At 42.9% G+C, this 27,496-nt stretch overlaps 1 protein-coding gene across 2 annotated transcripts in view; it reads left to right on the forward strand.

Moving 5' to 3' along the window:
- Window positions 1–27,496, forward strand: part of LOC126336956 (piwi-like protein Ago3) — a 221,814-nt gene that overhangs the window by 115,119 nt on the left and 79,199 nt on the right. For both annotated transcript variants that reach the window (XM_050001156.1, XM_050001157.1), the window contains 2 exons: window positions 10,311–10,415; window positions 21,473–21,638. In XM_050001156.1, coding sequence (XP_049857113.1) covers window positions 10,311–10,415; window positions 21,473–21,638 — 271 coding nt within the window. The remainder of the gene's footprint in view (window positions 1–10,310; window positions 10,416–21,472; window positions 21,639–27,496) is intronic.

Consider the following 27,496-nt stretch of genomic DNA (forward strand, 5'->3'; position numbering starts at 1 on the left):
TATGGTTACCAATCACACAGATCACTTTCTGTTTAAGTTCACTAGCACTGAGGACTGCAATGATGCATCACGGGCTAGACAGTGTTCTTTTTGGGTTTGTCATGGTGGGGTGGGAGGGAGTCTGTGTTAGCAAGCTTGTGAGTCCCCGCAACTAATTTTCATTGAATCAGTACACTGCTGCAGCTGGATGAATACAGTGTTGCCAGATAGGGCTAGGTTTCCTGCGACATTGAATATATGGCCTTTTTTAAGACTTACAGTCTATAAGATAGATAAGTTGCAGGGAGAGGAGTGATTAGCTGTGACGCCTCATTTTCACATCCCAAATGTTTTCGATTGGGTTCAGATCTGTTGACATGGGGACCACCCCATTAATTGGAACTTGCCACTGTATTCCTCAAACCACTATTGTCACATTCCTGGCCCTGTGACATGTTGCATTATCTGATTGAAAACTACCACTGCCATTGGGAAACTTGATCGCAATGAAGGGGTGTATGTGGTCTGCAACCATTTTAAGATACTCCTTGGCCATCATGATCCCTTGCACGAGCTCAACTGGACTCATGGATGCCTATTTATGTTCCTCAGAGCATAATGGAGCCGCCGCCAGCATGTGCCCGTCCCACAGTACAGGTGTCGAGGGGCTGTTCCCTGAAAGATGACAGATTTGTGCCCTCAAATCGGCATGATGAAGAATGTATTGGGATTGATCAGACCATGCAGGCTCTGTCACTTTGCCAATGTTCAGTGCCAGTGGCCACATGCCCATTTGTCCTAGTTGGTGATGATGTGGTGTTAACATTGGCACATGCATGGGTCATCAGCTGTGGAGGCCTATCACTAAGAGTATTCGGTACACTGTGTGTTCAGACACACTTCCACTCTGCCAAGCATTAAAGTCTGACATTAGTTCCGCTAGAGTTCACCACCTGTTCTGTTTTACCATTCTGCCTAGTCTACGACATCCAACATCTGTAAGGAGGGGTGGCCGCAGAACCCGACGTCTGGATATGGTTTCACCTTGGTTTCGTTACGTGGTGAAGACACTCACAGCATTCCTCAAACACCCGACACGTCATGCAGTTCCCGAAATGCTTGTGCCGAGCCTCTGGGTTTTCACAATCTGCCCTCGGTCAGACTCGTGTGCCTTCCCCATTCTACACTTGGACAGCACACTACTAATACTACATGCCTCGTGTGCACTACTAATACTACATGCCTCGTGTGTATCTGACAAGCAGTCGGTCCTTGCCATGTGACAGTGCTAATGCCTGGACAGGTTTATATCGATAGTAGGTCAGTGGTCATATTGTTCTGGCTGATCAATGGATTTCAAAGTATATGAACATTACCCTCTACACTCTTGGAGAAAGAAAAGAGACCAAGCAGCCCATGTTAAAACACTTATCAACACTAGGATCATCCACCAATTGGCCAGCACTCTCATAGGATGTCTGGCTGAATGACAGAGAAGGATGATGGACAATCAGGGAGGAACTGGAGAAGATATGTAATTGAACTTACACTGCTCATTGAAAGCATCCGGAATTTGGGGCAGGATGGGTAACATTCATGGACATTGTTCCCCATACAGACTAGATCCAATTGGCAGTCCAATAGTAGATTTCTCCACTGTTTTGTATGTAGTGATAGAGGAGCAAGTCTTAATTGATGGCACGAAGCTGCCCCTCCCAGACTGGTTTGGCACCTTATGCACGTACATCTAGAAATGTGTTGTGGCTGTTCGTGACAGCCGGTGATGTAAAGTTCTCCTTGACCACTTACAACGCTCATGATAGTCACTGACAAGTAGATTTCTTTCGCGAGCCTGGGTAGCTTTTTGCAGTTGAGAAAAGTTTCATAGTTTCACTGAGCATCTCGCTTGATGACTGGAATTCATATTGTTCGTGATAGCAGGGTAGCAATATCCTCAACAGTAAACAACTGTGCCAAGAAATCTTTTTTATGTGCCCTTTTTGCAATAGCTTTGTCCATGTAGAGCTCTGATATTTCATAGTCAAAGATTGCTTGTGATTCTCACAAGAAATCTCTCAGGAGTAATATGACATCTGCTGAAACAATAAATTAGAAGTGCTGCGTACTGTCATTGACAATTATTTTTACAATACATGTTCCTGTTGGCTGGGCATATTTCCCATTTGCAACTTTCAGTACAATTGCTTTCTTATGGGGGAACATAGTCTTCTTTAGCTGCCAACAATAAACATTGAACATTACAGGAAAGGAAGCCACTGATGAGATAAATGAATTTTCTGATGCCTTGGTAACTATGGTCCATGGAGGATTTTAATCTGTTTCGTTCTCATCTCCATTTGTTGTAACCTTGCTTAGTTTTCATGAATTCAGGAGGTAGCCAGTGGCTGGTATCTCTGTATAGTGGTGGGGAATGGTTGCAGCATGTTGGTGACTGACCTTGTCCGGGATATGGCAATGGTCTTCATCCCACAGGTTGACTATAATGGACTCCAAATGCCCATTATGATAGTTGGCATCTTGCAGCATGATAGTCTTCAAACATTTATTCTCTTTCTCCGAAGTAGTTAACATGTGCAAGGCAGTCACAGTGAAAACAGAATGGCGTGTTATCCTCCATCCTCCAAATCCCGGTCCTTATGCAGGCGTTATACTTGGCAGAGAAGTTGGTTGTGCATGAATTGGGTGCTTGGTGTTTGTTTGACAGCTGCAGCATATGTCAGAATCAGCAGAATCCATACTTCCTGATGCATGTGACTAGTGGCAGAAATGTGTGCTAAAGATTAATACCGTGCACTTCTCTACAACATTATCTATTATCTCCTGATGTTTGGGATTGGCATTCATCCCTGCTACCTCCTGTGTACTCAATTCAGCAGTTCAGGCTGTCGTAAAATGCTGAATCGCTTCTCTCACTACCTTACAGAAGAGAGGGGCAAGACCATGGTGATCTTCCAAAACTACCATTGGGGTCACATTTGGGTGTCAGTCATACACTTCTTTTGTCTGACCATCCAACTACCCCCCTCCCCTCCCCCCACCCTCCACTATGTAGTAGCACCATTTGATGTGTTTGCTCAGTTATCATGATAATATTCACCAGAAGAGCCTAGTAAATGTTTTCTGTGATCGCTTTCGTCGAATATGAGAGTTTGTTGGCTTCTCTCATGTTCAGATTCACAATGTGTCCTTGGGCCAAACCGTATTGTGTGTAAGACTCTGTTGTTTCTTAGTGACATTAGGCTATGTTCTTCTGGTAAACAGACAAACTGCTGATTGCCACCTAATGTTTTCTTCAGTTTGGCCTGGAATTTATCCCAGCTATTGAGCTGCTCTTAGTTGTCAAACCACTGCTGGGCAGCGCTGTCCAAGTAAAAGTAAAAATTTGCCAAAAGCATCATACTATCCCACCTGTTGCGTTTGGCATCTAGGTCAAATCCTTTCACATTTCTGAGCGGCATTGGTGGAAAACACTGATGGCTGCCTGATGTGCAACTGACTCGTTACTGTTTTGTAATCCATTTGTATCCTGAATATACTGACCTTGGAATGATGTAATACTTGTAGGAGTCATGGTGGTGTAGACATTTTGAAGTACCTAACTCGCATCTCCATCAAACGATGTCACATCATGACCATGTTAAAGTCCACATCGGAAAGCAGCCTTGTTAGTGTAGTACAACACTTAGCACTAAAAGCACTTGTATTAAGGTCAACAATGTAAAACCAGAATTGAACTCCAAGGTGGGTAGAACAACTTTTCTACAAACATCAGATATTCCAGAATATACGGACTTGAAAAAAAGAAAAAGAAATCGAGAAAGTTCTCAGAAGTAATTAAGAATTATCAAATGATTGGCCATGGTCATGTTCCAACTGGCACCATGCTAGCCAGCAGCACAAACGGGTATGTCACACTGTACCTGCTGCAGCTTGCAGGTCAATATTAATAAGCTGCTGAGAACCCACAGCCATTGGGACAAGCAAAGAAAGAGGCCAGAGAAAATCTTTTGTACCACATGCTGGCACATCCTAATCATCTGAGCTGTAAATAATAAACTAATAAAGCCTATATTTTGCACATGCAAAAATAAGAAAGACAACTTTGCTGTTCGTACTGGGATCTCTTACGTGAGGTCTACCACAGACCAATGTGGCAAGATCATCTATTGGACTACAGTAGTGCATCTCCTGACAAAGCACTGAACAGATGCATAATGTAAGATTCTGCCAGGAAAGTAAATTGATACTTGCTGAGCATAGCTTAATGGAAGAGTTCACACTCGATTTAGAGGAGATGTCGATTAGCTGCCCAGCGATAGGTTTTATGGTACGTTATTAGGAAGGAGCCAATTTAAGTAAGTCTGACACTAAATCTTGTTAATTGTGATAGGTTTTTTGCCGTTGGCAACCTGTGTTGGAAGCAATAATACTGTACCGACTTGTTGCGTTCTATGGAGTGCTGGTACACCGAGTCTCAGCTGCCGGCTATCTAAACACAGGCCTAGATGATGGGTGAAAATTGTTGAGGAACGGTTGTTGTCATTATTTAAATGGTGACCATTGCCAAAACTGATACACTGAGGTGACAAAAATCATGGGAGAGTGATATTCACATGTACAGACGGCGGCAGTATTGCATATACGAGGTATGAAAGGGCAGTGTATTGGCAGAGCAGTCATTTGTACTCAGATGATTCATGTTAAAAGGAGGTTGATGTGATAATGGTCGCCTGATGGGAATTAATAGACTTGGGGGAACGCAGAACGGTAGTTGGAACTAAATACATGGGACATTCCATTTTGGGAAATGTTAGGGAATTCAATATTTTGAGATTCACAGTGTCAAGAGAGTGTCGAGAGCGCCAGATTTTTAGCATAATCTCTCACCATGGACAATGTAGTGGCCAATGCCCTTCACTTAACCCATGAGAGTAGCAGCAGCAGCAGCATTTGCAGAGTTGTCAATGCTTATAGTCAAGCAATACTGCTTGAAATAACTGTAAAAATCACTGTGAGACATATGATGAACATATCTGTTACGACAGTGCAATAAAATTAGATTTTAGTGGGCTATGGCAGCAGATTACAAATTAACTGCCTTTGCTAACAGCATGATATCACCTGCAACGCCTATCCTGTGCTGGCGACCTTATCAGTTGGTCCCTTGACAACTGGAAAACCATGGCCTGGTCATATGAGTCCCAGTTTTAGCTGGTAAGCACTGATTGTATGGTTTGGATGTGGTGCAGGCCTTGCGAAACTGTGGACCCAGATTGTCAGCAAGACACTGTGCAAGCTGGTGATGGCTCAGTAGTGATGTGAGCTGTGGTTGCATGGAATGGACTGGGTCCTCTGGTCCAATTGAACCAGTCATTGACGTGACTGGAAATGTTATGTCCGGCTACATGAAGACCATTTGCAGCCATTCATGGACTTTTACGTTCCCAAACAACAATGGAATTTGTATGGATGACAGTGTGCCATGTCACTGGACCACAGCTTGAAGAATGTTTTGGACAATTCAGGCGAATGATTTGGCCATTCAGATCACCTGACATGAATTCCATCCAAACATTCATGAGACATAATTAAGAGTTCAGTTCATGCACAAATATCCTGAACTGGCAACTCTTGCTTAATTATACACAGCTATAGATGCAACATTTCACGATTTCTGCTGGGTAATTCCATGGAGTTGTTGAATCCATGCTACGTTAGGTTGCTGCACTGTGCCTGGCGAAAGGAGGTCTGACACAATATTAAGTGGTATCGCATGACTCTTGTCACCTCATCATACAATAAATGCTTTCACGACCAAATGTTTCAGCTGCTGAGAACTCTTCCAGTTGTATGGAACTCTTCTATCCCTGACATTTCGTCCAAGGCTATGTTGGACATCTTCGGAGGTGCTCCTGGTTGTGCTGAGTTTTGCTGACTGAAGAGCCTGACATCGAAGAGTGGCCTTATTCCCGTGGGAAGTGGGTGTGGTCTGGATTTCATGTGATAGCAGAGATAAGCCTTGGGAAATATAAAACGAAACTATTGATCATAGTTAATCAAAGATAAAAACATCTAATCAATTCTGTAGTGCCACTGTCCATATATCGCTGAGTTTCATAGCTTCTGTACCACCCCAAATATGGAAACCCTAATGAAATCCCTTTGGTAATAAAAGAAATAGCAAAATTAATTATCTTGACATTGATGGGAGCTACTGACAACAAAATTAACACTATTGTAAGTTTCACTAACAGGAATACTATGTAACTAATAACATTTTTATAAAGAAAGGACTAAATGAAAGACAGACACGAAGTGTCGTATTCATGATCTATGGAACAAGTATTAATCTAATCTAATCTAATCTGATGATACAAAGCCTGAAACTTCAAATAAATAATTCAAAATATATTTTTTTACGAAGGTTAAAGCCTTGACCATAAATAGATCAGAGATAACATTTATCCAAGAAGAGAGTTGTAGCCGCATCAAGCTGTAAGTTCACTGTGACTACAATGTAACACTGCGATGAAGGTGTTAATTCAGTCTCTCTTGTAGATGTCGCAATAGTACTAAGCCTATTGAACACTGTTAGATTGTTTCAACCCGATCCGAAGTTTTAAAAGTTTTCCAGTATCGACTTGACGTACTAGTCAGAATTTCGAACTACTGAAGTAAAATAACATTTACTGTTTAGCCAGACAGCAGTGCAGTTATTATACGTGGAAGAAGAGTAAATCGTGTGCTGCCTGATTAACGCTGGGGCTTAGCCTTCATGATCTGTGATTGTCACGAACATCAAAGGACACAGCAATATACCAACCGCCGACATAAACTCTATTATTAGCCTTGAGTAGGAAACAGGTACACGCGATCACGAAGAACTAACATTTATGCTGTGTCGTCGGAAGCTGTAGCCAAAGTCAGAATCGCTGATGCAAATAGATTCAAGACCCGGAATGACAGAGCGGTGTATTTTCAGTGCAGGATTAAATAATTACGAAGTTCAATAAACTCCAATACGCAGAAGTTAAAGGTGATTTAGTGATTTTATTAACAGTGAACAGCAAGATTGCACTGAAATACGACACTTTTTGTATGTTGTCCGAAGAGTATTTTATCTCTGGAATTTTATTGTATTAGTTGCTGAATTAAACCGTAGTGACACCTTGACGATGCTGTATTAATTAATAAATCAGCATCCTCGTAAAACTATGATGTTACATTGGCTTGAGTGATGGACTCTATAATTCAAGATATCCTATTATCTGCATTTGAACACTCATTCACAACCCGAGCTTAAGAGCTACAGTTACCAAGTTCGCCTAAGCTTATCAGCCTGTCACAAACACGCGAAGCGTATTTGGTTAATTGTTTCAGATCAAAGGAGTTGTTGCGGTACCAAGTGATACAGTCGCTGTGGATTCGGAGTAAAGGAGACAGATAGACTTTGAAACCCAGTGCTTCAATTTTAAACAAGGGCTGCTTACACATTCTGGCATGCTGCTCCATCGATATGTTGATATCAATGTAAGGGAGATAATGCCTGAAACTAATCAACCAAGTGAGGAGTTTGTTTTTAACAGCTACCGATCGGAGCCATTGTGATTGACGGACACTGTTCCATGTCACCCGGACTGGGACAACAATCACCATCGAGCCAACACAAATAAAACGCCACATTTCTTTTTTTCTGTTAAAATTATTCCCATGTTTGTATATTTCGATGGCTTCTCTATACAGCTGTGGATAATAGTTTGTCATAGTACATAAAACTTCAGTTTCCGAAAATTTCACTATGTGGTCACCTGACTGAAGAACATGTTAGGCCAAGGCTGACTTGTCTTTTTTCCCTAGTCGGCAGAGACTTTTATGTTCCTTCAACCGTGTATTCACACTTCTCCTTGTAGTTCCAATGTAGTCCTTGCCACATGTACACAGGATTTTGTATAGACCACTTGCAGACAGAGGGGGGGCCATGTTTATCCTTACAGAATGAAGTGCTTGGCCTATTTTCTTAGTTGGTCTGAGAATCATTCGAACATTAGGTTTTCTTAAAATCTTGCCAATTTGATCCATTACTTTTTTGATGAAGGGTAGAGAAACCGTGTTCCTCCATCGCTGTGTCCTATCGTCATTAGGCCTCCTGTTGTTTGGTCCCAAAACTCTATTTATTTCCTTGCTAAAGTACTCATTCTTCTCAAAAGCCTGCTTTAGATGTTTTAACTCACCATCCAGGTATTCCAGCGTACAAATCCTTTCAGCTCTGTCCACTAGACCTTTAATTACACCTCTTTTCTGTTGTGGATGATGATTGGAATCCTTATGCAAGTATCTGTTGGTGTGTGTAACCTTCCGAAAGACATTATGTTTCAAGCTGCCATCAGTCTGTCTCATAATGAAGACATCCAAGAGGGATATTGCATTGCCTTTCTCCAATTCCATGGTAAACTGGATTTTATGATGTGTACTGTTTAAATAACAAAAGAATTTCTCTAAAGCTTTTTTGCCATGTGACCAAACCACAGATGTACCATCCATGTATCGGTACCATCGAAATGGTTTGTTCTTCGCTTTTTCCAGAGCTATTTGTTTGAATTTTTCCTTGTAAAAATTAGCGATCGTAGGACTCTGTGGGTTACCCATGGCCACACCATCATCCTGCTCATAACTGGAACTGACTAGAGGTAAGGCAATGTCTGAACAGAGCAGTCAGATCTGCTGGGAAATAATCCGCTATGTAAACCATAACTTCGTTAAGCAGAATCATAGTAAATAAAGAAACTATATGAAAACTGGCAAGAATATCCTCAGGAGCCAAAAGTAGTCCCTCAAGTTTCTCAATGAAATCACGTCTTTTACATAAGAATCAGTTTTGCCAATATGAGGTTGATTCAGTTTTGCCAATATGTGGTTGTAAACAAGTTGCCAGATATCTTGCTGTTTGGTACTTTGGGGAATTTGTAGCACTGACAATGGGTCCCAGAGGAAGGTTAATGTTATGAACTTTAGGTAGGCCATAAAGTCTGGGACACACAGCTTCACTCTTCAACAAACCTTTCTTCTCCTCCTCTTAAATTGAAGTAGATGACTTTATCAGTGTGTTCGTTTTCCTTAATATGCTAGCTGTAGGGTCTTTCTTAAGTTATTCTCCTGATGTTAAAAGATCCAAAATCTTAATTCTGTAATCCTATTTATTCATAACAACAGTAGCATTGCCTTTTTCAGAAGAAAGAACCACTATCCCTTCGTCTGCATTTAAATCTCTGAAAGCCCTTCCCTCGCCTTTCATTAGGTTACTATCCAAAGGTTTACTGCGGCACAAGACCCTGATGGTTTCAATTCGAACTGCATTTGCAGTTATTTTGGGGAGGGTTCGTATCCCTGCTTCTATGTTCACAATTATCTCCTCGACTGGTACTGTTCTAGGTGTAATAGCAAAGTTTCCCCCTTTTGCAAGGACAAAATTTTCATCTTGAGACAATACGCTCTGTGATTTATTAATAACAGTTAAGACAACATGCTGTTGAGAAAAATCATAAAGTTATTATTGCTTTGCAACGATTATTGTTAATTTGCATTGTTTTGGGTGGGAAGATCATCATTGATGGAAAAATGTGTCTGGTGGTGTTTTCACAGAAATGCTTAAAATAGTAACTGAATGAAAAGGAATGTGTAACAGTTAAATTGGGTGTATGGAATTTTGATTACAGGACACATCTCAAAAATAAATAAAAATGAAGTCTTGAATGAGACACAAATGTTGCTGGTAGTCAAGCTGTTAGAAATTCTTTCTTTCATATTTGCTCACATAAAACTGTTAATGACCATGTTTACAGTTTGTAGTTGCAAGCGGTGCAGGCAGGAGAGGAAAATTATATCAAGTTAGATAAGAAGGCATAAGAGCGTAGAGATTGCTTGTGATGGCAAGTGAAGCTCCTAATCAAATATAAAATCCCCTTTAGCACATTAATCTTGTGTAGTCTGTGGTGGACACTTGAGCTGTTCGTTATTGACAAGTGATTTAAGAGTTAATGTGGCACCTACTGTTGTTGTTTTTTGTCAAGCATTTGTGAAATTGCACAGACATCATCATCTTGGAGTTTATACTTGCACCACCTAAGACTTGTTAAGGGAGACACATTTGGATGTTGGATATTACTCGTTGTATTAATGTCTGTGTGAATTGTGTATAGTAAATATAATTATTTTGCAGTAATTTGTATTAATTATGATAGAGTTACACTTATTGAGGTTAGTTTTTAGATTCCCATTTTCTCCTGCATGATGCAACATGCTTGTTTTTTCAGATTACTTATTGTTATTACTACAAGAAGCAGTATGGCCTTGATATCAATGACTTGCAGCAGCCATTGCTTGTCAGCAAAGTAAAGAAAAGGTTGCAGAACCAAGAGGTAATTCTGATATTTTCTTATAGAATTTTGTTTTGGCCTTGGCATTAGTAATTGACACAGTTTATTGTGGTGAAAATATTCGTCTTTATATTAGAGAGTAATTATCCTGGCAATGCTTAGCAATTGCTAAATACGAATATGGAATTGTACATACACCCTAATCTCATTTGCCACTATCTGTCTATCCCTCTCCTCCTCTCCCCTTCCCCCTCCCCCCCACCCCCCCCCCCTCCCTCCCTCCCTCCCTCCCTCCCTCCCTCCCTCCCTCCCTCCCTCCCTCCCTCCCTCCCTCTCTCTCTCTCTCTCTCTCTCTCTCTCTCTCTCTCTCTCTCTCTCCTCTCTCTCTCTCTCTCTCTCTCTCTCTCTCTCTCTCTCTCTCTATCCCCCCCCCCCCTCCCCTCCCCTCCCCTCACCGGCCGCGGTGGTCTAGCGGTTCCAGTGCTCAGTCTGGAACCGCGCAACTGCTACGGTTGCAGGTTCGAATCCTGCCTCGGGCATAGATGTGTGTGATGTCCTTAGGTTAGTTAGGTTTAAGTAGTTCTAAGGTCTAGGGGGCTGATGACCACAGATGTTAAGTCCCATAGTGTTCAGAGCCATTTGAACCCCCTCCTCCCTTCCACTCCTCCTCCCCCTACTCCTTCTCCCCCTACTCCTTCTCCCTCTGTCCACCACCACCGCCCAGTCCATGTACATTGCTTATATTATAATGATCTTTTTGTTTGTTCCTTGACATATAACTGTACAATGAACTTCTGTTAGGAATCAAATAGCAATATGTCTATGTAGCAGTCTAGGGGAGCCGAAGGTGCCTATGCTGCCCATGTTAAAATCACCAAGTTTGAGGAACATTTATGAATAAACTACTAAATAGAAAAATTTGAAGTTTTTTTACATATAGAGTGGTTTAGTATTGCAGTTATGACAGAGGGATTTTGGAATATCTTTCCTAGTTTCCTTCCAATTATTTTTCTTGTTAATGACCCAATTTTTTTTTTTTTACAAATAATTGCTTTATAATTAAACTGAAATGAAACTACTGAACATATTGCCAAATGGCTGTGTTACAATGTAAGTTTGACAGCACTAGGAGTGCTGTATAAAAATTTCATCTCTCTAGCTTGAGCGGATTTTGAGAAAATGTTCCTTATATTTTAAAAATTCTAATTTACGGGAAATGGCTATCAAAGTTTCTCAATACATTCCTACACTATAGGATGCGTTATTAGGGTCTTCTTCTTCATCCTCCAAAAGCTTCCTCTTCTGTCTTCTTTTCTGGCCTGTTGTTCCATCATACTTCATATGCCTTTATCTTCTTTCTGCTCCTCTTATCCTTTCTCCGTCAATATTTCTTAGTGCTCGTACAGTGTTCACCCCAGCTATAAATCCTAATGCCTTCAGAACTTCACACTTCACACTGTTCCCTTGGTTGTAGGTTGCTGTTGCATCATAAATGTCAAAGTGCAGTGTTTTTATGCTTACAAACACCCTTTTAGGAATCACATTCCAAATCAATTTGTTTACGCTCTCATTAGGATTCTGCGTCTTTCCGTGTAGACATTTGTGTAACAATTCTGGCTGTGCTAAGTCGTGAAAAATTGGTTTTATTGCATTTATCACAGCTGCTGGCAAACCATGTTTGTGATCATAGTCCTTTTTTGCATTATATTTGCACCAGGAATCTTTTGGGCACAGGCTGTGTTCATTGGAAGAGGCAGTATGAAGGAACAATGCCCACACAGCTTTTTGTATGTCACTAACATTACTAGTATTTTGCCTTATAGCATACCCATAGTATCTCTGTAGACGTTCAATCACCCCATCTTTAAGCCTGCCTCTCCGTCCTATTGGCTTTCCATCGCTGAGCTTACTTGAACCCAAAGTTTGTTTGAGCCTTGAAAGCCGTGCACCCATACGCTTTTGCACACGCCCAATGCATTCCAACTTTTCAACTACAAATTCATTTCCATATGGTTTCAGTTCCTCTATAGTCTTGAAACCTTTGGAGTCACCATCCCCAAGGTAGTATTTGTACCTAACGTTGTATCTGGGAACTGAACGTTCAAAAATTTGTTTCACTTCATCCACTTCCATTGCTCCACTTGATCCACTAAAATTTGCCTCACAGGTTCCACTGTGCTCTCCTTTGATTTTATTTTTGCACCTACAATGTTTTAATAATATTGCAACATCTATCACTTTTGCACTATCACTACAAGTAGCAGTTACAACCCCATTCAGGGATTTATAACCCCTCTTTTGCCAGGAACCATCTAATGCCACTACCAAATCCCTTGAACCACCGTTCATTTCTACAGATTCCTCCACTGCATCCTTCATGATTTTCAAAGCCACATTTTCAACAGAGGATCCTACCAGTTCACAGTAGTACCCAAATTTGCTAGGAGGCGATGGCAAGCTCATAATACCACAAAACAGTTTACCAGCAGCAGACCCTTTCCCAGTGGATAGAAGACCATACACAAGTCGAACATTCACATCAAACACTCTAGATCGTCCATTTTCACCAAAGAGACTGGCATGTGAATTGTAAAAAGTTACTTGATACGTGCAACATGCACAGATTATCTTCATCTCACAAGCTAAACCAAAGTGCTTTGCTATCTCTAGTCCCACTCCTACACTTGAACACATTTTGCACAGAACACTTTCTTTCCGCACAGAAGATAATAATCCAATATTCAGTACTTTGTTAATATCATCACTGTCACTAACATATTCACGAAATCTGTCACTTCCACCAGTCAGCTTCTTGCTAGAAGATGTCACAGGGCTATGGCCAGCCATGTGTTGCTTAGCAGAAGAACGCACTGTTTCAGTAATTGTAGTATCGCAACTTGGTATTAGTGTTAATTTTCTTTTCCCTACGTTCTTCCTCTTCTTATATACACGGTTACTAAAACGTGGCATCGTAACCAGAACAACGCTTTACACAAGAAGTATAATACTACCAAAAACTGGCGCAACACTGAACTAATTTGAAATGGTAAACAGCAAAGAGACGATGTTCCGCGCTCTTAGCACTTCATTTTTCACAGAAAACAATGTAGCCAACCCTTGCACACCCGCTGCATGCGTAACATAAGGTGCTGTATGTGTAAGAGGCCGAGAAAATCTCAAGCAGTTCGCCAGGAAGTCACGAGAGGGTGTTACATGCATTCAGCGGCCGCCCATTTCCTCTGCAGGTGTGGGGGGAAAATGGTAATAACTCCACTCTAGGGCGAGTAGAACAATAATTCAAAGTTTACATTAAAGAGGAATGTTCCAATTAATTTTCGGTAGAAAAAAAAATCGTAATTTTTTGGATTTGACCACCTCCGGCTCCCCTTAATGGATTAATCATCATACTGGTTAATAGTTGAATTGTACTGGTTAATGAATTAATCATCTTGTAAAAAAAAGTGGTATCTATCTTTTCCTCGAAAAATATCAGCGGGTATTGTAACGCATTGTAAGAACGATGGGTTTCAGAGATAAGCTGAAGGTTGTCACCATCATGCCATCATGTCACAAGACACCAAATTTTTGCCAACAATCACAATGGCAACTTCATTCAGTGTCTGTGCATTGAAGCATCTTTCATTTTCACCTGCTGGACTTTTCTCTGCTCTGATCACTACTTTGCGATCGTGCGAAATTATCATTTCTAGTCCAGCCTTGAATTATTTTACCAACTGATTGTGCTCATGTAAGAGTAGTTGTAGATGTGCAGTAATCTCTCACTTAATCACACAACTGATGGCACAACACTGATGTGATGTAATCATCAGAATTGTAATCAGTATTTACTAGCAGCGACAGTACTCCAGCACAGTGGTGGAGTTGTCCTTGAATCTGTGAAAACGAATAGGGAATGGTTAAGCCACTGTTGTATGATGAAGTTTCATACAAGCAGTAATTGATTTTTGTGTGAAGTTTAAAGTTTTTTTCTGGTTCTTACAGTAAAATATCGCTTGGTTTCTTTTATGTTTTTACACTAAAGTGCATGTTACTGGTGACTGGCAACATTTTGATGGCACTACATACCCCCTGTGGGCCAGAATAGGCCTTAGGTATTCCTGCCCGTCGTAAGAGGCGACAAAAAGGAGTCTCACACCTTTCAGCCTTTATTTGGTGGTCCCCTGTAGGGTTTGACCCCCATTTTTCAAAATTTTCCCAAAGAGCGAGCCAATTAGGGAAGGGCGCCTTACATGATGCATCGTGTCCATTGTGCATTGAGATCATTAGCCCACTTTCTCATCGAGGCATTGCAGTTCCGCTCATCCTCCATCTTTTGGGCAAGGCCACCTTCCTGGGTGTGTTTTCTTCCACCCACTATGCAGTGTTGTTTTCTGCACCGACGATGACCATGGAATTCCTTGCACCTCATATCCAGCACAGTGTCCAGTCTGTTGTGGTGGGGCTGCCATGTACCCTGTTGGTTGTAGCCCCTTAACTACACAGGGATTGCTCTGCTGATTCCTGCACTCTTAACTCCCCACGTATGTCAAGTAGTAGATGCTCATCATCCTGGGGCATCAGGACTCCCAGCAAGGGCCATCCTGCCAGCTGGCCTTTGCTGTGGTGGTGCCCATGAGGAGGACCCGTGGTTCGAGTGGGTAGCATCAGGGCGGATGACAGGTGATGAAGCTATGTCTAAGAGTTCCAAGTCTCAGTACAATGTAAGGAAGTATGATCCTAAATCGTTCCCCTCCCCAGCCACACCATGGGAGGAATGCCAGGCTAAGGGTGGGAGCAACCCTTGTTCGCCCTGAGGACTCCTTTGTCTCGATGAAACCTCAGTTTTTTGTAGAGCATTTAGAGGACAAGTTTGGGGAGGTGCAGGCCTTGTCCAAATGGCATCCTGTGCCCAGTCATGGGCATTACTCGCTTGTGACAAGCTGGGGGATGTTTCCGTTACCATCACGCCTCATAAGAGCTTAAATATGGTCCAGGGTATTACAATCCACAGGGACCCGATTTTGCAGTCCGATGACAAACTGCGAGCCAACTTAGAGCGACGAGGAGTTCATTTCGTCTGGTGTGTCCATCGGGGTCTGAGAGATGATCAGGTTGCTACCAGTGCCTTTATCTTGGCCTTCAAGGGAGACACATTACCCAATAAGGTCAAGGTGATGGTCTACTGCTGTGATGGCAAGCCATATATCCCTCCCCCAATGCAGTGCTTTAAGTGCCGGAAGTTCGGCCATATGTCTTCCTACTGTATATCCAGCATCACGTGTCAAGATTGTGGACGTCCATCCCATCCCAATACTCCATGTGCCCTGCCTCCCATCTGCGTCAACTGAGGAGAGCATTATTCCTCTTGCTCACCAGACTGCAGAATTTCACAGCTAGAAAGGAAAATCATGGAATATGAGACCCTGGACCGACTGACCTACACTGAGGCTAAGAGGAAATTTGTGTGCCTACATCTTGTGGCTATGACCACCTTGTATGCCATCACTATGAGAACAGTTGTAGCCCCATCAGTTCTGCGAGTTCCAGTCGGCTCTCAGAGCCGGAAGACTACGCCTGCCCCCTTGATGGTGGGGGAGCCACGTCCCTCCCTGTTGTTGTCGCACCACCTACCTTGGGAGCTCTGTCGTTCCAACCATCAGAGACACCAGTTCCGACTTCTCAGCCGGAGAAGTGTAAGTCTTCGTTGGCTCCTCTTGTTAGGAAGGGCTCTCGTGGGTCACTTTCGCGTTTCTGATAGTGTTAAAGATGACACCCATCAGTGGCTGAAGTGCCCAAAAGCAGCTGGTCATAGGGCTTCATTACCATCCTCCGTCCCGGAGAAACCCAGGGATCAGCGAGAGAAATCCAGAAAGAAGACTCCAAAACCACGGGAATTGCGGTGGCACCTACACCAACACTGCTTACAAACTGAGGATAAGGTGAAGATTCTGGCATCCGCTGAGGACCTAAATCTTGCCAGACCCTCAGACACAATGGATATAGCCTGTTCAGGAAATAAGTCGCTGGCAGCTGGTGACCCTGAGGCTTAGACTGCCTCATTGAGTGTTTCATGCCTTTAGTCTCACGATCACATCATCCTCCAGTGGAATTGTGGCAGTTTTTTCCACCACCTGGCTGAGCTGTGGCAACTGTTAAGCTTTACACTTGCTTTCTTCATTGCCTTCCAGGAAATCTGGTTCCCGGCAATGTGGCCCCATGCCCTTCATGGCTACAGTGGATTTACAAGAACTGTAGTGAATATAGTAGTGTGTCAGATGGAGTTTGTGTTTATGTCCTGAACTCTGTATGTAGTGAACCTGTGCCCCTTCAAACTCACCTTGAAGCTGTGGCTGTCAGGATACGGATGAGGCAGGTAATAACTGTCAGCAATGTATATCTCCCTCCAGATGGTGCAGTACTCCTGAATGTATTGGCTGCACCGATTGATCAACTTCCTTAACCTTTCCTACTTTTGGCACATTTTAATGCCCATAACCCCTTGTCGGGTAGCAGCATACTTACTGGCCGTGGCAGAGATGTCGAAAATTTACTGCCTCTTAAATACTATTTCTGCCACCAATTTCAGTGTGGCTCATGGTAATTACTCGGCCATTGATATGTCAATTTGCAGTCCAGGACTTCTCCCATCTATCCATTGCAGAGCACATGATGATCTGTGTGGTAGTGACCACTTCCCCACCTTCCTGTCACTCCAACAACATCGTGCCCACGGACGCCTGCCCAGATGGGCTTGAAACAAGGCAGACAGGGTTGCCTTCACCTCTGCTGTCACTCTTGAATCCCCCCCACACGGTGCCGTTGATGTCGTGATAGAGCAGGTCACTACAACGATCGCTTCTGCAGCAGAAAACACGATCCTCGTTCTCTAGGGTGCCTCCGGCGAAAGACAGTCCTTTGGTTGTCACCGTGAGTCACTGAGGCAATTAAAGAGCATAGGAGAACTCTACAGTGACATAAGCGACACCCTTCCCTAGAGCACCTAATAGCCTTTGAGCGGCTCCGTGCCCGCGTTTGCCCACTTATAAAACAACGGAAACCGAGTGTCGACCTTCGGGTGCCATACGTCACCTTCCCAAGTCTGGACAAAGATCAGACGTCTTTTTGGGCACCAGACCCCAACAAGTGTTCCTGGCATTAACATCAATGGCATGCTCTCTACTAACACAGACGCGATTGCTGAGCAATTTGCTAAGCACAGTGCTCGAGCCTCTGTGTCGGAGAACTACCCCCCGCCCCCCTCCCCCCCCAGCCTTTCGCACCCTTGGCCGATGGAAAGTAAAGTCCTCTCTTTCACTACACGCCACAGTGAACCCTATAATGCCCCCTTTACAGAGTGGGAGGTCCTCAGAGCCCTTACACATTGCCCCGACATTGCTCCTGGACTGGATCGGATTTACAGTCAGATGATTAAACATCTCTCGTCTGACTACAAGCAATAACTCCTCGCCATCTTCAACCGGGTTTGGTGCGATGGCGTCTTCCTGTCGCAGTTGTGGGACAGCACCATCATTCCGGTGCTAAAACCCAGTAAAAATCTGCTTGATGTGGATAGCTATCAGCTCATCAGCCTCACCAAAGTTCTCTGTAAACTGCTGGAACGTATGGTGTGTTGGCAGTTGGGTTGGGGCTTGGAGTCATGTGGTCTACTGGCTCCATGTCAGGGCGGCTTCTGCCAGGGTCGCTCTACCACTGATAATCTTGTGTCCCTCCAGTCTGCCATCCGAACAGCCTTTTCCAGATGCCAAGACCAGGTTGCCGTCTCTCTTGACTTGCGTAAAGCATAGAACAAGACCTGGTGACGTCATATCCTTGCCACATTGTATGAGTGGGGTCTCCGTGGCCTGCTCCCGATTGTTATCCAAAATGTCTTGTCGCTCCGTAGTTTCCGTTTCCAAGTTGTTGCCTTCCATAGTTCCCCCCATATTCAGGAGAATGGCGTTCCCCAGGGCGCCGTATTGAGTGAGTGTGTGTCTATTTTCAGTGATCATTAGTGGCCTAGCAGCATCTGTAGGCATGTCGGTCTCCCCTTCTCTGTATGCGAATGACTTTTGCGTTTTGTATAGCTCCTCCAGTACAGGTGTTGCTGAGCATCGCCTACAGGGAGCCATTCACAAAGCGCAGTCAAGGGCTGTAGTCCACCGCTTACAGTTTTCAGTCGCAAAGTCGTGTGTCGTACACTTCTGTCGGCATTGTACCGTTCATCCGGAACCAGAACTTTATCTTAATGACGAATCACTCACTGTAGTGGAGACATATCAATTCTTAGGTTTGGTTTTTGATGCCCTGTTTACTTGGCTACCTCATCTTCGTCAGCTTAAGCAGAAGTGCTGGCAGCACCTCAGTGCCCTCCGCTGCCTGACAACACTAACTGGGGTGGAGATTGCCCTACGCTGCTGCAGCTCTACAGAGCCTTTGTTCAATGCCGCATTGACTTGGGAGCCTGGTTTACGGTTCGGGGGCACCCTCAGTGTTGCGTTTACTTGTGCCAGTGCACCACTGTATCGTTCGCCTACTGACGGGAGCTTTTAGAACGAGTCTGGTGACTAGTGTCCTGGTGGAGGCCAGAGTCTCTCGATTGCGGATCCGACGTGCACAACTGCTCGCCAGTTATATTGCACACATTCGTAGTCCTGAGAGCATTCAAATTACTGTTTCCTTCCCCTCCTGCAGCAGTTCATCCCCTGTATCGGCGGCCCAGTTCAGGGCTCTCAATTGCAGTTCATGTGCGATTCCTTCACTCTAAACTAGAGTCCTTCTCTTTAACACCTCTACTCGAGTTCTATGCATGTACATCTCCATGTTGTACACCTCAGCCAAAGTTTCATCTAGACCTTTTGCATGGCCCTAAAGACTCTGTTAACCCTGCCGCTCTCCACTGTCACTTCCTCTCGATTCTTGACGCTTTCTGCGGCTCTGAAGCTGTTTACACCGATGGCTGATGGTAATGTTGGCTTCACCCATGTCCACAAAGACCATATGTAACAGCATTCCTTGCCCGCTGGCTGCAGTGTATTCACTGCAGAGCTTGTGGCTTTATCTCATGCATTTCAGTACATTCGTTCCTGTTCTGGTGAGTCGTTTCTCCTCTGTTCTGACTCCTTGAGCAGCTTATAAGATGTCGACCAGTGCTACCCTCGCCATCCACTGGTAGCGAACATCCAGGGGTCCATCTCTGCCCTGGAACAGTCCAGTGACCCAGTGGTGTTTGTGTGTACCCCAGGACACATCGGAATCAAAGGCAACGAACTTGCTAACAGACTGGCCAAACAGGCTACGTGGAAACAGCTCCTGGAGATGGGCATCTCTGAAAGTGACTTGCATTCTGTCTTATGCCGCAAGGTTTTTCTGCTTTGGGAGATGGAGTGGCATAAAAGTATGCACAGAAAACTGTGTGTCATTAAGGAGACTGTGACTGTGTGGAAGTCTTTCCTGCGGGCTTCTCACAGGGAATCAGTTGTCCTATGTCAGCTCTGCATTGGCCATATGTGGCTCACACGTGGTTACCTCCTCCATCGTGAAGACCCACCTCAGTGTCGCTGTGGCTCCAAGTGACAAGTCATCCACCTCTTGCTGGACTGCCCACTTTTAGCTGCTATGTGGCAGGCTTTTTAACTTTCACAGCACCCTACTATCAGTGTTCGGCAACAGTGCCTCAACAGTAGCTTTAGTTTTACGTTTTATTCATGATGGTGGGTTTTATCATTTGATCTGAGTTTTAGCGCATGTCCTTTGTCCCTCTGTATCCTCCACCGTAGGACTTTTAGGGTGGAGGTTTTAATGTGTTACAGCATGGCTGGCTTCTCTTGGTCAGCCAACCATCGTAATCTGCTTGCTTGTTTTTAATCTCTTTTCCCTGTTTCTTGCGTCTCTCTATGAGTTTCTTGTCCTGTTTTGTCCATTGTAGTGTTTGTTGTCCTTCTGGTTCTTCCTTTCTCCTGTTATTGTGCTGTATGTCTTCTTTGTTTTCTTCTTTCCCTTGAGTAATTGTCCCACTGGGAACAAGGGACAGGTGACCTCGCAGTTTGCTCCCTTTCATTTAGAATCCAAGAAATGTAGTTTCTCAGTGTCTTAATAAACAAGCACAGAATGGTTTCTACAACAAATTCATAATTTATTATAATGCATGTGTGTATATCAGCATTGTTAATTTAGAAAATGTGGGAATTGACAAATGAGAGATACCAGAGAAAGGCTGGTTCATTGATTCTAGGAAGACAAGTCACTCACGAATTGTATTTTTCTGTCTTCCTTCTCCTCAGACCAGCCCCCATCCCCTGAACATCAATCGGTTGTCCTTGAAAGAAGGAATTCTTTCTTAAATATAGTTAAGAACTTCAATCTTTTATTAATAACTGCTGCACTTTTTTATACTACGTAAAAAGTATAAGATGCAACTTATGTTGCATCTCCAAGTGAGTTTAGACCTTGGCTTGTGCACAAATTAATTCTCAGATAAGGAACTTTGATAAAAGAAAAGAAGTATTCTTATAACACCCAGGTATACAAAATCATTGATTAAACACTAGTCTGTCAACAAATAAAATTTGCAGAACTTAGTGCTATGGCTTAATGTTCTCCTGTGTATGTATTTACACAACTCTTCCACTTGTAGGCTGAACAAGGCCCACCTGCTGTGGGAATTAAGTGTTGGAGAGATTTATTGTCTATCTTGATTGCATTTATTTTTTAAAATAAATAACCTGTTTTGGATCACCATGAATCCTCCTCAAAGCAGGTTGTATTTGTTAACAACACTTACTTGTCAAACTACAGCAAGGTTTACATCTGCATCTCTAGAGGAAGTTATTTTGTTCCTGAGGATTGTTCATGTTGAACCAAAGCAAGTCTTTTTTTTTAAAAAAAAAATGCACGCGCATGGTCGGAAGAAATTAACTTCAGTGTTTCTCTTAAATTCAAGTACATTATTTGCTGAAGGTTTAAATTTGATTTGCTGTATAAATTTAAAAAGATCTTACATTGTCATTACCTTTTTGTGCAGAACTAATTTTAGTGGATTGTTCTATTGTACCAGAAATTCTAAAGTGACACTAAAGTTTGTTTGTCTTTGTTTTTTGTAGAAAACTGAACAGCTTATATGTCTCATACCCGAGTTGTGCTTCATGACTGGACTTACTGACGAAATGAGAAATGATTTTAAAGTGATGAAAGATATTGCAACATACACACGTGTAACCCCAAATCAAAGGCAGGCGTCGCTGAAACTTTTCATCGACAGAGTTATGTGTGAGTATTAGAAATATAAAAACAATTCATAATTTTCATTTAAATAGTAGTGCAGCAATATATAAATGAACATAATTAATATGGTATTGGGCAATCTTTATAGATGTCATACAGCTATTGTTTGACGTGGAATGGAAGCATGCAGCTCATACATTGTTATCTGAAAAATTTGGTACTGTTTGTCTTTCTTTACATTAGTTTGGTTCACTGTTGGTGGCACAGGCAATCTGTAACAATTCTTTACTGTAAAATAAATTGCGTAGGTTTGATTTTATTAAAATTAGATGATTAAGCAGTCAATGAAAATACTGAATTTTATCAGCTTTTTTAAATGCTGCTTGAAGAGAGTTGTCATTGGGAACTCAGAAATTACCATGTAGGAAAGCAGTTTGCTTGGTGACCACATCTGTCCCATTTTTGGTTAGCTAAGGTATTTACATAATCGATTCTCATGATTCATGGTCATAATATGACAAACCAATAATCAAAATTAAATAAGTTGTATTACATTCCATCCAGTGTAGTTGCCTCCATATTTAATAGCTGCTGGTGTGATAGGACCACTGTTGTTCTCTGTGTGCTGTTTGCTAATGATGCTGTGTTGTACGGTAAGGTGTCAAAGTTGAGTGGCTGTAGGAAGATACAAGATGACTTGGACAGAGTTTCTGGTTGTTCTGAATGACCGATATCTCTTAATGTGGAAAAATGTAAGTTAATATGGATGAGTAGGAAGAACAAACCTTTAATGCTCGGTTACAGTATTACTAATGTCCTGCTTGGCACACTCAAGTTCTTTAAATATCTGGGTGTAACACTGCAAAGTGATATGAAATGAAATGAGAATGTCAGATCAGTGATAGGGAAGACGAATGGTTGTCTTCAGTTCATTGGGAAATTCTGGGAAAGATTGGTTCACCTATAAAGGATACCACATATAGGGTGCTGGTGCGACCTATTCTTGAGTACTGCTTGAGTGTTCAGGATCCATACCAGGCATCGAAGACATCGAAACAATTCAGAATTGGGCTGCTAGATTTGTTACCAGTAGGTTTGAACAAAATGTGTTATGAGGATGCTTCAGGACCTTAAATGGGGCTCCCGGGAGGGAAGGCAATGCTCTTTTTGAGAAACACTATTGAGAAAATTTAGAGAACCAGCATTTGAAGCTGACTGCTGAACGATTCTACTGCCACCAACATATATTGCATGTAAGGACCACAAAGATAAGATTTGAGAAATTATGGCTCATATGGTGGCATATAGATAGTCGTTTTGTCCCTCGCTCTATTTGTGAGTGGAACAGGAAAAGAAATTAGTAGTGGTTCAGGGTACCCTCCACCACTCACTGTACGGTGGCTTTCAGAGTCTCTATGAAGAAGTAGATTTAGATATAGAAACAGGATTAACCAAAGGTTTCTACCAAGTGAGATGGCACAACGATTTAGGCATTTGACACTTATTTGGAACGAATCGGTATCTGCTTTATTTGACTACCCACATTCAGGTTTTCTATGGCTGTGAATTTATTAATGTGAACCCTTAAGTATTTCCTATAAGAATGACAGTACCAATTCCATTCTCCAGCCTCGCCCTGTCTGATTTTGTGTTCTATCTCTTTTAGCATGCTGGGAATGAATGAGTGGTGGTGACAGTTTGTGGGGCCAGTGCAAATACTTGAGAGCTACAAAGAACCTTATTGATGTTGTTACATGACGTAGCGAGGCAGGCATGCCTCTGCTTGCTGACCCTGGCTGCGACTGTTGTATGGTTGGGAGTTTCCTCCTGGCGTCACCGCTGAGCAAGTCTCTCTTGCTGCTGAGGCTGGCAGTCTCTTGGCCATGAGCATAGACCTCAGCAGCTCATCTTGTTGTGCTGTGATGCCACCATACCCAAAGACGGTCCCTTGGCTCCTTATTGGAGGCTTTCATTACTACTTCCCGTGGCGTTGTGTAGGCCCAGCAGCCCCTCGCCCCGTTCATGTTACCACAACTGAACACCAAGACAGCTGTGTGCAAGGTACAACTAGCTGCCCATGGACTGAAGTCGGCCGGCGGCTGGCACTGGTGCCAAGTCCCGCTAGGGGCACAGTGTCAGTGGCAGCAGGCACAGACAGCAGATTGGCAGGGTGATGTCACTGAGTCCCACGAAAGACTTACTGTAGACAGCAAGTGCAGCCCGGTCTCAAACTCAGTTCTGCCGATGGTGGAGCCCAGTCATCTCACTGTCCAGCATTGCTCTGGCATCACTTTGGTACTGCTGGATTTCAGTGATAAGTGATCCTTGCCTTAAAATCCAGACTTATCTGCATGTGTCTGGTGTTCATTTGTTTCACTAAACCCTGGCACCTATTCAGTTGCCATCACAAGAGACTCGCCATAGTGTGACACCTCTCCACCTGCTACACGGTGACTGCTGTGCGGCGCTGTTTTCCACTGACCTCAGCTGTCTCTGCTGCGTGAATCACTGGCATGTCTGCCTTTGTGACCCGCATGTCATTGCACGAGTGGCTACTGACCTTTGGCAATTAACACAATGCAATATGGCACTTCCATGCTACTTCTCCTAACTTCTGTTGAAGACTAATAATTTTGTGAAGAAATACTGGGTCGTGGTACTACACTGACTTCTCCTACAGAGACGACCGGGTTCCTCAGGTCTTTACAGAGCTCAAAACTCTATTGTGATCCCTTTTACACTTAATTCGTAGAATTACTACCTAACATTTGCCTGCCACCACTATTTCCACCGATACATACAGTTGTGTGCTATCCATCATTACACCCATTGTTGTGCCGCAGTAGTAGAATGGCAAGTTCTGGCTGCTTGGTTAACCCATAAGCTGTAATTCCAGTGGAAATTCTCCTTTTACCTTCGTCAATCCTTTCAAATACTGTCCAGGTGCCAATGAGACAGGACTTAACTGCCCAAGTAGCACTTGGTGGTTGGCTTTCTGCAGACTCGTTATCCCCACTCTTTGGTCCCAGATATTATTCCTCAGGGACTGCAATGATGTCACCAACATTAGTCTTGCATCCAGTACTTACATTTGAACTTGTATTCTTCCAGATCCTGTAGAATGCTAGCTGAGGCCCTTGCATAATCCACAACTTCCATAGTTTTCAGAGCATCCATGTGTTGTTTAGCATGCCACTGTCAGAATTCACAATCTGCGTGGAATGCCATATGAGAACCTGGGGACAGGGACCAGTATAACCTCCCCTCCCCACCAGTAGGCTGCTGTCTCCAGAGAGCACGTCTCAGTAACTTACAATAAAAACTGCCCTAACATGAACATACAACTTTATCCAAAGCAATGTTAATACCATATACCAATATTATGAAAAGGATAATTGCTACTAACCTTATAGCAGGGACACTGAGCTGCTGATAGGCACAACAAAAAGACTGTCACAAAATAAGCTTTCTCCAACAAGGTCTTTGTTGAAAACACACACACACACACACACACACACACACACACACACACACACAGTGACTACAGTCTGGCAACTGAAGCATCACAACACACTTCCCTAGGCACTCCTGAAGTTACTTCTACACCTGTCGATGACTGTCCATCCTAACATCCTGTGTCCTCCCTACCTGCTTCTACACCTGTCGATGACTGTCCATCCTAACATCCTGTGTCCTCCCTACCTGCAGTCACAGATTTCACTTGGTATGCCATATGATTGTACTTTTGACAATAAGTGTGGGTGTGGTACTGAGTCATACTTCTTGGAAATCAAAAAATACTGCATCAGCTGTCTTGATCCAAAGCTTTCAGTATGTCACATGAGAAAAGTGCGAGTTGGGTTTCACATGATAGATGTTTCTGTTGTAAATCCCTCGAACAAATTTCCACTGGAATATAGTTGACACAGGGGCAAACTCAGCTGTGAATCTTCTATAGACTCTGATAGGGATACCATCAGGCCATGGACCTTTGTTTAGTTCAACAATTTCAGCTGTTTCTTAACATAGCTGACACTAACAGTCATTTCACTTTTCATTTGTACAGGGATTAAATTAGGGCAATTCTCTTGGATTTTTCTTTGTAAAGGAACATTGGAAGATGTAATTAAGCATTTCAACTTTTGCTCTGCTACCCTCAATTTCAGTTCTTGTCTCATTCACTAGGGACTGGACACTAACTTTCGTGCCGACACTAACTTTGGTGCCACTAACAGCCTTTACATATGGCCAGAATTTCTTTTGGCTTTGCGAAAGGTCATTTGATAGAATTTTGCTAAGGTAGTCATCAAAGACTTCACACATTGCTCTCTTAACAGCCAAACATGTTTCATTCAACGTCCCTCTGTCTATAGCCATGGGCCATGTTTTACACCTATTATGCAGTGATATCTGTTTCCTTAGTAATTTCTTTACAGTGACTTTATACCACGGAGGGTCCCTCCCATTATGAACTGTTCCACTGGGTACAAATCTCTCCAGTGCATGGTCAGCTATTCTTTTAAACTTGAGGCATAGTTCCTCTACACACTCCTGCCCTCAGCTGGAAGTATGGCGTTACTGACTTTTTTATCTAGTTTACTGAACATATACAACTTTCTGCTTGTTTTAGTTCCTGTGATGTTTGGAATTGGGTAGGCATTTTTTGTAGTCTTGCTATTCAAATAGCGGTAATCGCAACAAAACCGACATTTCTTTCAGCTGTCCAGTCTCTTTCAGTACAATCACAATTCCTGACCAAGTGCCCCCCTCCCCCTCAACACACACACACACACACACACACACACACACACACACACACACACACACACACACACACACACACAGACAAATTGTTGATTTTATAAATTCCTCTGAAACTGGTTTGCAGCAGTCGTGGAATTCTGTACAGCCTCCAGTTTTTAAATCAATGCTTTGTTTCCTGTCAGAATCTTGTGTTGTATTACTGGTGTAGCAGGCAATGGCCTTTACAGGAGAAACAAATCCTAGAGTTCCAGCAGCAGTTTCTCCATCTGTGTCCTTTCTGTCACTTTTAAGTGCTTCAGTTTCTCATGAAATGCAGTCATAGCAGCATCTTGTGTCCCATCATAGCCAACACACCCTGATTGGAAATCCTCTTCATCTGGAAACTCTAGTGGAGTAATTAATGTTACGTTTGACAACTTAAATTCTTTGGCGCCAAAATTACTCACATTGACGGGCTCTACTTTGCCTCTGTCTCTTTCATGCACACGTACGAGACTGTTTTTCAACATACAACTCACCACATTCAATATTTTGCTTCCCTTGAGCAGTTGCTATTACAAATAACATGCCAACTGGTGAAATTTTGAGGCTTAACATTCATTCATAACGACTTTCTGGTGCCTCCTGCCACACAATCAGGCAAATTAAGCCTTAATATCATTGCTCAAAGTTTAACTGGATTTGTTTGTACTTTATAAATTCCGCGTGGCTGATCGACATTGACAACAGTTTCCCCTAATTGGGATGTTTTCTCACTAAGTTCTACTACATGTGATCGAAGGTAAATAATGGTGTGATGTTGATGCAGGAAACCCAATACTAGGATTGTACTGTTGCCCCACACATACACGAGACATCACGTTTACACACTGCTTAAACCTGGTTGCCTCAAACAAAAATCTCATGGCTACTGACCCCAATATTTGTACATCACTATACTCTATCCCACACAAATTATAACATGGTGGGTTCCAGTGCCTGCGTCCTTCAAATTCTCTTGAGGCCACTGATGCAGGCACCCTTTGTCCAACAAAACTTTGTATTTCCTATCATTTATCACACCTATTATGATAAATTCCATCTCTGCATTCATTCCTACAGAAACTTATTTTTACTGGGAACTTCTGTTAGTACCCCTG

This window comes from Schistocerca gregaria, chromosome 2, assembly GCF_023897955.1.
Source record: "Schistocerca gregaria isolate iqSchGreg1 chromosome 2, iqSchGreg1.2, whole genome shotgun sequence".
NCBI classification, from domain to species: domain Eukaryota; kingdom Metazoa; phylum Arthropoda; class Insecta; order Orthoptera; family Acrididae; genus Schistocerca; species Schistocerca gregaria.